This window comes from Strongylocentrotus purpuratus, unplaced genomic scaffold, assembly GCF_000002235.5.
Source record: "Strongylocentrotus purpuratus isolate Spur 01 unplaced genomic scaffold, Spur_5.0 spur5_scaffold_2, whole genome shotgun sequence".
NCBI classification, from domain to species: Eukaryota; Metazoa; Echinodermata; class Echinoidea; order Camarodonta; family Strongylocentrotidae; genus Strongylocentrotus; species Strongylocentrotus purpuratus.
Window position 1 is genome coordinate 38,965,534 of NW_022145605.1, and position 13,443 is coordinate 38,978,976.

At 39.7% G+C, this 13,443-nt stretch overlaps 1 protein-coding gene across 1 annotated transcript; it reads right to left on the reverse strand.

Annotated features, from left to right (window-relative positions):
• Positions 1 to 1,446: 1,446 nt before the first annotated feature.
• LOC585558 (ras-related protein RIC1) lies at positions 1,447 to 11,559 on the reverse strand. Its single transcript, XM_785380.4, has 3 exons — positions 11,290 to 11,559; positions 5,286 to 5,394; positions 1,447 to 1,900 (listed from the first exon to the last, which is right to left on the reverse strand). Exons 1-3 carry the CDS (start codon positions 11,507 to 11,509, stop codon positions 1,549 to 1,551), a joined length of 681 nt encoding a protein of 226 aa, XP_790473.2. The 5' UTR covers positions 11,510 to 11,559; the 3' UTR covers positions 1,447 to 1,548.
• Positions 11,560 to 13,443: the final 1,884 nt, after the last annotated feature.

Sequence of the window (13,443 nt, forward strand, 5' to 3'; positions counted from 1 at the left end):
TAAGGAAAAACTACATGTTTTGGTGCTGCTGCCCTCAAGGTTCTTAGATTAAGCATGATTGTCCATGTGAAAGATCGTTACACAGTAATTACTGTAAAATTTTCCACTAGATTTATTTCGAATTTGGCACAGAAGAGAGCCATGGAAAGATACAAAAACCGAGATGCTTTTTTTTTTATGGCACAGCATCCACCAGTGTTCTGTGTTACATAAGTTGATTTTTTTTTTTTTTTTTAATTTGAATAAATCATCAAAAATAAAAGAATATTAAAAGTATAACACTATTAGTTTTTGTTTGTATTTCTACAAAATATCTTTAAAAGCTTCTTCCTCATACATAATGTTAATAAAGGAATCATCACAGATCATTTTATAACAATATCAGTTTGAATTTTTAACAATCTGATTCAAATCAAACAATAATGTTTACTTCATAAAACAAACATAATATTGACAACACTATAATGCTTACAACAACAAAAAACGTTTTGACAATACAAGAAGAGAATTTATAACCAAATTTTAAAGCTGAATATCTCCTCAATTGCTAGCTAAAATGAATTATACATTCCCTATCATAATCTTGAAAATAAATCATCTAACTATTCCTCTCTTTATTGCCTCTTCCCCATTAATATAATAGAACAGTATCACCAATGTAATAGAATTGTTTATATTTTACTCATTATTATTTTGGTCAATATATACATATAACATAAAAACACCTGTAAGCACATCCAGTACTGCATAACAACAAAAATATATCCAATGTCAAAGGTTAATTTCATACATTCTTCAAGTAAGTCTCTCTCCAACATCTTTCGTGGTCAGATATAGACCAAAAATTACTTTTAATACATTTTCTGTTGATCAGAATGTAAGACATGTAGAGCTGTCACACATGTAGATTGCTTTATGTGAAAGCCTGAATGCTTGGAATTTGGAATTCAATTTTTATTTTTAAACTTTGTTACCACTTAAAACAAAATTTCTGAATCAAAACTATACAATGACAAAACAATTGGAATGCATTAATTAGTAAAATGCTGTGTAAACAATGTATTTCTAACGTCAACAAGGTTACTGCGACAAGTGCCAGAAAATTGTTAAAAGGAATGATAAGTTAACACCACCTCTGATTGATATGTCTAGGTTCAACACATTTAAATGTTTTCACATGAACATTTGTTATTCCTCTGCTACAGCATACATACACATAGAATGGGTACATGTTAGTCATGATCTTCATTCTCGTAGTTCATCTCTACTACTACCCTCCTTATCCCTATGATTTGTTTGATCCTCGTCCATCTATTACCACCCATCTCTCTCCTTCTTTCTCTCTCTCCGTCCCTCCCTCCCTCCATCATCCTCTCCCCTCTCTGTCTCTCTGCCCCTCTCCCCCTTTTCTCTCTCTCTCTCACCCTTTCTTCCTCCCCATCTTTCTCTCTATCTCTCTTTCTCTCTCTCTCCCTCCCTCCCTCTTTATTTCCCCTAGAAAGAGCTAGTGTCCCCACAATTTTAGAATACACTAGACAATACTCTTCATTATCCACCGCCTCCTGAATCCTTTGGCTTGAATCCGATGGGGCAGCACTGTGTGCAACTAAAGTCCAGTTCTTTATGTTCATCTGATGACGTCGCTAGGAAGATGGGCTGGTCAGCTCCTCTGAGTTCAGGATGAGAGCTCAGTATTCTATCCACAAGCACGTCAAATGTCTCTGTTATATTTATATCTTCTTCCACGCTGATTTCTATCGATGTGGCATTGTGGTGTTCGGCCAATTTGGTGATTCTGTCGCCAGGGACTGTTCTTTGGTCCTTCTTGTGGCACCGTGTTCCCACCATTATTACCTGTACTCTGTCTGGACGGTCTGTGTACTGCTCAAGATCTTCCAACCTACAACAGTATTATTAAGAAGAAAAGCAAATTATTTTCTTGAATTATTTGAAATTTGTATGAACTTTAACATCTAAACCCATTATATAACATAACCCTGTACTAATATAAGGCCAATTTTAGTTGAATTGCCTGAAATGGTAATACTGCTGTAACAAAAAGTTGGACAGATAAACAACCCCCAAAACATAAAGCCTCTAGCACCACCGTGGCGAAAACATAAAAATAAGAGCCATTTAAGATTTAAGACCCCTGCTGTGAATGAAAGTTATCATAATTATTCTTTTTAAATTCTGCTTCTGTTAAGAGGACACTACAACAGAGTAGTATGTTTCAAAACATAGTGTAGTGTGTAAAACAAAAAACATATTTTTCATTGCTTTACAAGACGGATTTTGCTCTTCACCATGTTTTTTACCTTCATTTTCTAACTGGACATGAATGACCTGTACTGCAAGTATCTTTATTAAAAAACTGCACAAGGTCCAGCTATAATGTTCCATGAATTCACATATTTTGCAGGATTTTCCACAGAAATTAACAGCAATGAAATATCTGAATCAATATTTTAATATCGCAGAATCTTTTAATCTACTTGTTGACAGTGATTCACAACAGACTAAACTGTGGTTTCCATCTCAAAAGTACAATAAAAATGTAAACAAATATGTCATGGCTAGCTGCCACTAATATTTGAGTAACTCTGTCACCCTACACTTAATTCTTAAAATATTAAATTTGTCCTTCTAGTGCCATTATCTGACAAAGGCAACAAGCAAGTATCATTTTTTTTTTTTATTATGAGCATATTTCAAAAGTTCCTAGGCAAGATTTTTGTGATTTTAAGTAAATATTTATTTTTCTCTTGCCTTTTTCCCCCTATCTTTCCAGTTAAAGTCAACTTTACAATTCTCTCTATTTTGAGAAAGTCTTAATAGAATTGAAGTTGTTGAGTTTGGACTTTGGTAAACAATGGCTTGTCAGTACTTGCCTCGCTCAAATATTTGTACATGTATGTACATTAAGTACTGTGATAGTGATTATCAATAGACTGAATTGTGGTATTAATACAAAGATCATGGCCAGCTGCCACTAGATTATTATTAGGGACTTTTAGATTTAGTGGACGAGAACACGACGAACGCCAACTGATCATGCGTGTCAACGTACTTAACTGCCCATGTTGACTACAATTAGAAATCTTTTAGATTGCACTCGACGATATACATGCATGCAGGAAGTAACACTATGAACATCACGGACAAAGAAAGAGGACAAAATATACAGTTCCTCATTCTACCCTCAACAAAAGAACATCCCTTCACTGATATTATGTAAAAATGTGTAGAACAGGTGAATAGCATGTGACACCTGTTCTAAACATTTTTACATAATAGCAGGGAAGGGATATATGTTCCTTTGTCTACCTGAGGAACTGTATATTTTATGCGCACGCGGCATACTAGTACCTTGAGCATGTAAATTTAAGGCGCTATATAAATACCAATATGTATGTAGGTACTAGATTTAGGAAAATCAAGGTTGACGCATTCTCAATCGCCGACTGAGACGACGTAACGCATGCGCAGTGCCTTAAAATGACGTCACACGTTGCAGTCAAAGCTGTCGATGTGCAAATCTAAAAGTCCCTACTGTGAGTAACTCTGTCACTCCTTACCTATTTGAAAGTTGGTTTTGGTTTTAAAATATTAAATTTGTACTTCTAGTGCCATTATGTATTGATATACAGTGTAGGCAACGAGTGTGTATGCAATTACGTTAATTCTGAGCATATTTCAAAAGTCCCGAGGCAAGGTTCTTTCCCCACTCCAAGAAGAAAAGGTTTTTGTGATAAGTAATTATTGTTTTTCTCCTATCTTTCCACTTAAAGTCAACTTTACAATTCGCTCTATTTTGAGACAGTGTTTAAAAAATTACTTCTCACAGATAGAACCAAATCTAAGTGAATGTTGGGTACATAGCGTACACAGCTGTACCCAAATCATATTTACAGAAATTAGGTTTCTATTTTTATTTTTTCAATTACAATGCATTTTATAGTCCTTCAGATAAGTGACATGCTAAAATATGTAAAAAGTGGCATGTCAAAATTGGAATACCGGTATGCCAGAAATTCATTCAATTTTTGTTTACATCATGGTGATCATATTCTATTTATATTTATTTTAAAAAAAACCTACCCATTGGCCTTTTTAAAATGATGAACACTGTGCATTTTATTACTTCAAATGCACATACTACAATTTTTTTTCTCCAGTTTTATGATGCATTAAAGAATTGAATACCACACACAATTGAGGGGCCTAGACTTTGTTAGACATGTACATGTATAGTCTCCATGAAGTCATAAACATTATTTGCAGAGGGTAATATAAAGCACAGTACAAGGACTTTGTGCTTCTAATTTGTCCTAAATTATACAACCAAATAGACTTTTCTCTGAAACACATTCCGCTTCCTGTTACACAAGCCTTGGCAGAAAACCCCTCAAATGGACCCTGGTCCAACTTGTGCACTAAAATAGATTCTATAAACTGTAACAAAATGGAAATTTATGATAATTTCATTGGTGATAATAACCACACAATGAAGTATTGCACAAGAGATTTTTCTACTACTTCTATTAAAAACAACCTAATATCAGGGTGGACTTCCTCTTTCACAATATTTGAGCAAGTATGGCTTCAGGGAAACTTTTATTCCCCCCCCAAAAAAAAAAAAAAAAAAAAAATTAAAAAAATCATTACATTTAAATGCTTATTCTATGAGTTATAATCTCCAAATTTGCTTTCTAAAAAAGGAATCTTGTCAGAATTTTGTTTCTCAATCTGATAATTAAATATCACTCTAAACCTGTAGGCAGTTTCACTCATTCTCCTGTTTTCCTGAGTATTTTGATCTCCTTTCTCTTTAGTAAAGCACCCCCCCCCCCCCATACAAAAAGAAGAAAGGAAAGAAAAGAAAAGGAAAACACAAACCCCAAAACAACACACACCCATATTATTTACTTGTCCTTTCAACAACAAAAAATGCCATCACATGATCTGAACTCTATTTCAAAAAAACTTGTTTAATATCAATAACATGTTACAATAACTATTACAAGCTACTGAAATTGTGGCATTTGATTAACTGAGAATTTGTCATAGAAATTTTGCGTTTGTTATTGGTAACAAATTTGTTATGAAACTATGAAGGCCATGGGCCCCATTTCACAAAACTTGTCATCCGTAACAATTTTTTTTGTTATAAGCCAGTGAAATCCTTGCTTCTGATTGGTTATCAGCAGATTTGTCACTGACTTTTGTCATTTGTCATTGAAAAAAAGGCTCTGTGAAACAGGTCTATGAATGAGGTTACTCACCAATGCGCGACATTAGAAAAACTCTTTTCATCCGTGAGGTCAAACAGAATGAGGGCTCCTTTCGCTCCATTGTAGTGAGATTTGGTCAAGCTTCGATATCTCTCCATGCCTGCAGAGAATCAATTTATTCAATACAATACATCTAAGAATTATTGGAAAGCAGAGATGTAAAACATATAATCTTGAAACTTGATATTCTCTGAAGCAGCTTTTCAAAGCTATTTCCCTATTACAGAGACGCCAAGTTCAAAGATCGGCAATGCGTGACATTTTCATGATTCAGCGCGCGTGCGAGGGTATAACACGCGTATAAGGTATAGCGTTTTTTTCAAAATCTAGCGCGCGCGTCGTGCGTAAGAGCATTTTCAGACCCTCGAAATGCGTGATGTCACGCCTAATGCGTGATACTTGGTAGCTCTGCTATTACTGGGATGGGATGTGTTGTGACAGCGGGTGAAGGTGCAGACAATACAAAAGTGATAGCACAAAGAAAAGCAACTCTGGGACATAGTGGCATTTAATATAAAAATGCAATATATAAAAGTTAGTTCATACTCTCCAAAGCTCCTAACCGGTCAGATTTTAAACATTTACTTTATTTGGACTAAATTATCTCCAAAATAGTGGAGGGATCAACTAAGAAGAAGGTGTCATAATTTATTTACACATGTCTTTATTTCTTATTTTATATTAGTTTGATTTATTTATCATAATTTTCATTCACTTTATTTTATGTATTTTGGCTTTCGCACATGTATTCCAATAGTAATATTTCATAAAAATCTCAAACATTTTTACTTGAGGATTATGTTTGGACAGTGGGCACTAAAAGTACAATACTTTTCACCTGATGCTATGCTGGATTTGCCTAAGTAATGATAATATATACTGCCAGAAACTAAAAGTAATCGAACTAGTTATTATCAAACAATGGCTCAATATGACTTCCCGACCGTTTGCCAAACTGGATGGCACCAGACTTACACTATTATCTTATTAGACCTATTCAAGTTCTGTTCGTCTATTAATCAACAAAAGTTACATTGCGCTGCTTCAAATTCAATGACAATGACAATGACAGGAAATCATTTATACTTCCTGTAGCTAGACTAGACCGAAATTTCTGTCTCTTTCGTTCGTTAGCCTCTGATCTGGGTAGGGTCAGCTCCTCTCTTGAGAAAGAGAGGAGCCAACCCTACTCAAATCAGAGAAGAGAGGAGCCAACCCTACTCAAATCAGAGAAGAGAGGAGCCGACCCTACTCAAATCAGAGAAGAGAGGAGCCAACCCTACTCAAATCAGAGAAGAGAGGAGCCAACCCTACTCAAATCAGAGAAGAGAGGAGCCAACCCTACTCAAATCAGAGAAGAGAGGAGCCAACCCTACTCAAATCAGAGAAGAGAGGAGCCAACCCTACTCAAATCAGAGAAGAGAGGAGCCAACCCTACTCAAATCAGAGAAGAGAGGAGCCAACCCTACTCAAATCAGAGAAGAGAGGAGCCAACCCTACTCAAATCAGAGAAGAGAGGAGCCAACCCTACTCAAATCAGAGAAGAGAGGAGCCAACCCTACTCAAATCAGAGAAGAGAGGAGCCAACCCTACTCAAATCAGAGAAGAGAGGAGCCAACCCTACCCAAATCAGAGAAGAGAGGAGCCGACCCTACCCAAATCAGAGAAGAGAGGAGCCAACCCTACCCAAATCAGAGAAGAGAGGAGCCGACCCTACCCAAATCAGAGAAGAGAGGAGCCGACCCTACCCAAATCAGAGAAGAGAGGAGCCAACCCTACCCAAATCAGAGAAGAGAGGAGCCGACCCTACCCAAATCAGAGAAGAGAGGAGCCGACCCTACCCAAATCAGAGAAGAGAGGAGCCGACCCTACCCAAATCAGAGAAGAGAGGAGCCGACCCTACCCAAATCAGAGAAGAGAGGAGCCGACCCTACCCAAATCAGAGAAGAGAGGAGCCGACCCTACCCAAATCAGAGAAGAGAGGAGCCGACCCTACCCAAATCAGAGAAGAGAGGAGCCGACCCTACCCAAATCAGAGAAGAGAGGAGCCGACCCTACCCAAATCAGAGAAGAGAGGAGCCAACCCTACCCAAATCAGAGAAGAGAGGAGCCAACCCTACCCAAATCAGAGAAGAGAGGAGCCGACCCTACCCAAATCAGAGAAGAGAGGAGCCAACCCTACCCAAATCAGAGAAGAGAGGAGCCAACCCTACCCAAATCAGAGAAGAGAGGAGCCAACCCTACCCAAATCAGAGAAGAGAGGAGCCAACCCTACTCAAATCAGAGAAGAGAGGAGCCAACCCTACTCAAATCAGAGAAGAGAGGAGCCAACCCTACTCAAATCAGAGAAGAGAGGAGCCAACCCTACTCAAATCAGAGAAGAGAGGAGCCAACCCTACTCAAATCAGAGAAGAGAGGAGCCAACCCTACTCAAATCAGAGAAGAGAGGAGCCAACCCTACTCAAATCAGAGAAGAGAGGAGCCAACCCTACTCAAATCAGAGAAGAGAGGAGCCAACCCTACTCAAATCAGAGAAGAGAGGAGCCAACCCTACTCAAATCAGAGAAGAGAGGAGCCAACCCTACTCAAATCAGAGAAGAGAGGAGCCAACCCTACTCAAATCAGAGAAGAGAGGAGCCAACCCTACCCAAATCAGAGAAGAGAGGAGCCGACCCTACCCAAATCAGAGAAGAGAGGAGCCAACCCTACCCAAATCAGAGAAGAGAGGAGCCGACCCTACCCAAATCAGAGAAGAGAGGAGCCGACCCTACCCAAATCAGAGAAGAGAGGAGCCAACCCTACCCAAATCAGAGAAGAGAGGAGCCGACCCTACCCAAATCAGAGAAGAGAGGAGCCGACCCTACCCAAATCAGAGAAGAGAGGAGCCGACCCTACCCAAATCAGAGAAGAGAGGAGCCGACCCTACCCAAATCAGAGAAGAGAGGAGCCGACCCTACCCAAATCAGAGAAGAGAGGAGCCGACCCTACCCAAATCAGAGAAGAGAGGAGCCGACCCTACCCAAATCAGAGAAGAGAGGAGCCGACCCTACCCAAATCAGAGAAGAGAGGAGCCGACCCTACCCAAATCAGAGAAGAGAGGAGCCAACCCTACCCAAATCAGAGAAGAGAGGAGCCAACCCTACCCAAATCAGAGAAGAGAGGAGCCGACCCTACCCAAATCAGAGAAGAGAGGAGCCAACCCTACCCAAATCAGAGAAGAGAGGAGCCAACCCTACCCAAATCAGAGAAGAGAGGAGCCAACCCTACCCAAATCAGAGAAGAGAGGAGCCAACCCTACCCAAATCAGAGAAGAGAGGAGCCAACCCTACCCAAATCAGAGAAGAGAGGAGCCAACCCTACCCAAATCAGAGAAGAGAGGAGCCGACCCTACCCAAATCAGAGAAGAGAGGAGCCAACCCTACCCAAATCAGAGAAGAGAGGAGCCGACCCTACCCAAATCAGAGAAGAGAGGAGCCAACCCTACCCAAATCAGAGAAGAGAGGAGCCAACCCTACCCAAATCAGAGAAGAGAGGAGCCAACCCTACCCAAATCAGAGAAGAGAGGAGCCAACCCTACCCAAATCAGAGAAGAGAGGAGCCGACCCTACCCAAATCAGAGAAGAGAGGAGCCAACCCTACCCAAATCAGAGAAGAGAGGAGCCAACCCTACCCAAATCAGAGAAGAGAGGAGCCGACCCTACCCAAATCAGAGAAGAGAGGAGCCGACCCTACCCAAATCAGAGAAGAGAGGAGCCAACCCTACCCAAATCAGAGAAGAGAGGAGCCAACCCTACCCAAATCAGAGAAGAGAGGAGCCAACCCTACCCAAATCAGAGAAGAGAGGAGCCAACCCTACCCAAATCAGAGAAGAGAGGAGCCAACCCTACCCAAATCAGAGAAGAGAGGAGCCAACCCTACCCAAATCAGAGAAGAGAGGAGCCGACCCTACCCAAATCAGAGAAGAGAGGAGCCAACCCTACCCAAATCAGAGAAGAGAGGAGCCAACCCTACTCAAATCAGAGGCTAACGAACGAAAGAGACAGAAAATTCGGTCTATAGCTAGACTAGACTGGAGGAAATGTCTAAATCTAGATTTATCTTTTTTTATTCTTCCATATTTTGTGAAATTATTGACGGAAAAAAATCTTCTTCAAACTCTTTCAGTGAAAGAATTATTTCAAAATGTACACTGTTTAAAAAAGAACAGTCTAAGTAAGAGCAAAAAGTAATAAATAAATTTGAATTATGATTATATCTCTAGCCTAGATCTAGGCTAGAGTCAGTGACTTATGGAAATTGGACAGGAGAGAAAAACATGCAAATTATAAAAATGAATGGGAAGTGAAGATGAAAAAGACGGGGTCCAGACAACTCGCCACAAAAACAACCCGCCACAATACCCTGGACATCTCGCCACAATACCCTGTGGAGAGTTGTCCAGGGTGGGGTGCCTTTTCGGACAACTCGCCACACTTTTTTCCCCTCATGATTTCTAGATCTCAAAATACCTCATCTTAGATGAAATTGTCATTTTTCATGATTTTCGTGCTTTTATAAACACAGTCATTACAAAGAATAAAGAATAAAGCTGATTTCCCTTGCAACAATAATATATTTTTGACAAACCGTACGATCGCCAGATCATTGGGATAACTTCTCGGCATTTAGATCTAGACGTCGACTAAAACAGCTGCATTTTTCTGTCCCAGAATTTTTTTAATGGTAGGATACTGGAAGCACTGGCGTACTGATAGGGGGGGGGGGGGTGGGCAGTTGACCAGCGAAATAAAATTGGAATGTGGTTTATTTCTAGATTTTCTGGGTTAGTTTCGTCAGAGGCGGCATTGTGCCCCTACTTTTCCAGGTTCCCTTAAAGTGCCCCCTTATCCTTTGTAGTTTGTACATGTCCTTTTCCCTTCTAATAATTGTTAATGGTAGGAATTCAAGGACAGATAGGCCTACTGGAAGCACTGGCGTACTAATGGGGGAGGGGGCAGTTCACCCGCGAAATAAAATTGAAATGTGGTTTCTAGATTTTGGGGTTAGTTTCGCGCTTTTGCCCAGTCAGAGGCGGCATTCTTGGTTGGCGGGGGGGGGGGGGGGGGGGGGGGGCGTGCCTCCACTTTTCAGGTTCCCCTAAAGTGCCCCCTTATCATTTGTGCATGTCCTTTCCCTTCTGATAAGTGCCTACTTTTCTTTCTTAGATGTTTTAATTATAATGTTACTCATAATTACATAAAAGAACTTTCAGTCTTTCTTCATTAGATTGTCCTTAATATTCATCATGTAATTTTTCAAATGGGACCTTATACTTTTTGCTCACTTGCTCGTAGTCGTACGCCTTGGGTTTGTCCAAAATAGATTCTTGTTGAGGGTCTTGTACGCCGGGCTCGTACGTTGCAAGCGCAAGCCTGGAAAATCATCTTTATTCTTTAGAACAGCTCTCAAAATACTCACAATTTCCATTTTTCCTGTCATGACTGTGTTTATAAAAGCACGAAAATCATGAAAAATGACAATTTCATCTAAGATGAGGGATTTTAGATCTAGAAATCATGAGGGGAAAAAAGTGTGGTGAGTTGTCCGAAAAGGCACCCCACCCTGGACAACTCGCCTGTGGCGAGTTGTCCAGGGTATTGTGGCGAGATGTCCAGGGTATTGTGGCGGGTTGTCTTGGGGAAGGTTGTCTTTGTGGTGAGTTGTCTGGAATTCGAAAAAGACAATTACTTTAGACAACTCAACAAACAACAATGACAGTAGCCTAGACTAGATCTAGATCTAGGCTTAATAATAATATTCCGAAACAAATATTACGATAATGCATGCATGGTTGTTCATCAGGAGGTGCACTGCTGATTACTAGCTGCTGACATTTCTAGCCAGACGACTGTCAAACAAATCGATATCAGATAACCTGTCACGATCACGATTGACACACACATTTTGAGTCTAAAATAATAAACAGACGAAAAGAACTACGAATGGGACTACACACCTGCAGTGTCTCGTATATCCAGCTGGATAGACTTATCATCTCGGCGAACGATTCTACTCGATGTGTCCAAGGAATGTTCGTAACGACTGGATTCAAGTGATTCAGATTGTGTGTACTTGAGCATCAATGATGTTTTTCCGGTTCCAGCATCTCCCAGAAGGATGATTTTGAAAAACAAATCGGCTTCTCCGAGCCGTTCTCTTGTCGGGAACGAAGCCATCTTTCGGAGCGCGCGCTCGCCGAGCTAGAGTTCATCTCAATCTGACATAATAAGCCCAATGTGCACACACAAGTGGGCGTGGACCATAAACAAAACATAAACAAATGAATCATAACAGATTATTAAAAGAGTATAGCTAGACGAAAGCAGATCTAATAGCGTTAAGAAAAAGATGTAGGGGAAAGTGGGGCATAATGGAACACTTAAAGGGAAAGTCCACCCCCAAAATAAGTTTGTTTCGATAGAGGCAGAATAATAAGAAAATCAGGTGAGTGAAAGTTTGAGCAAATTCTGAATGAAAATAAGAAAGTTATGAATTATTGAAGTTGTGATCAATCAAATACAAATTGGCAACTCTGTGACTTATTATACGAGCTCTCCTTCATTTGCTTTGTGCATAATATTCCATAAAATCATGTTTTCTTCGTTATTGATGATGGAATATATATTTGTTCCTTGCAGGGGGAGTATAGAAACATATTTGCAATTATTATATTTAGGGTGCATGTACGGTTGAAATTTTTCTTGAGGGAAAATGAAAATTTTAGATTTTTTTAGTACTGAGCAAATGGAAGTTGAGCTCGCATGATACGTCATAGAGTTGCCAATTTGTGTTTGATTGATTACAACTTAAAAAATCCTAACTTCCTTATTTTTAATCGGAATTTGCTCAAACTTTCACTGACTTGTTTCTCTCATTTTTCTACTCCTATTAAAACTAACTTAATTTCAGGGTGGACTTTCCCTTTAATTTCAAACTTGCAATAGACCCTATGACGTCATCAACGACACAAAAACAGTAAAAATAACAGTTTCAGATAGATGTTGTATGCACTTTATTATGTCAACGAAAAACCGACAAAAACCACGGTAAAATTGCAGAGAAACTCGAAACGGATTTTACAAAAGAAAAATCCAACTTGCCCCATCCCTGAGGCATAATGGCACTCCCCCCTGGGGCAAAATGGATCTACGGATCCGTATTACCCCATCAGAACTCTAACGTTCTATAAATGTACTAGTCCCATTTGCAGGCCAAAAAAATGAAAAAGTTAAATTTCAACTGCATTTGAAAGATAATACTAATTTAGAACTTCCCTAAAAAAGGTGGCGGCTTGAAAATGTCTTCAAGTGGGAAAAATAATGACTATTAGTTGTCAAATCGACTTTAGGGCTATAGAGCCCAAAAGTAATAGTCTTGATTTTCAGACAATTGCACCGAATGGTAATACGTTTTATGCTGCGCAAAGATTCAATCAGTTTAATCTTGGCCATCACAAGAAGTGGGTTATTGACAGTGGCGTAGACAGGTTCGTACACCTGGGGGGGATGACTCAGGGGCGGATCTAGCTTTTTGCTAAGGGGGGGGGGTTGACCAAAATAATGACGATGCGGAGCATCGTCCACGAGCCGCGAAGCGGCGAGCCGATTTTTTTTGGGGTGTTTATTTGAACCCCGTAAGTGATGTTTTCCTGGCATCTATTAACACAATGGAGACCATAAAAAGCAGTGCATGATAACGTCTTTTTAAATCAAGTAACAGTTAAATACACAGTTATATCCAGAGTTATCATGTGTTGGTTAAGTTACCAGATGAGTTGAATATCTTCTCACAATATTTGCACTTGAAAGGGTTTCTCTCCAGCGTGCGTTCTTTTTTCTTTCTTTTTTCTTTTTTTCCCCTTTTTTTCCCCTTTTTTTTTGTTTGTTTGTTTTTTGGGCCGCCCAAGGGAGGGTTTAAACCCCTAACCCCCCCCCCCCCCCCGTAGATCCGCGCCTGTTTAATCTTGTGTTTATCTTGTGGTTTCCAAACCACAAGATAACCACAAAATAGATTTTCTTTTTTTTACCGTCTGAATTGGCTTTCACCGTGTGAATGCGGCAAATAACAATAAACACAATTACAATAATGATGAGGATTATTATTATCATCA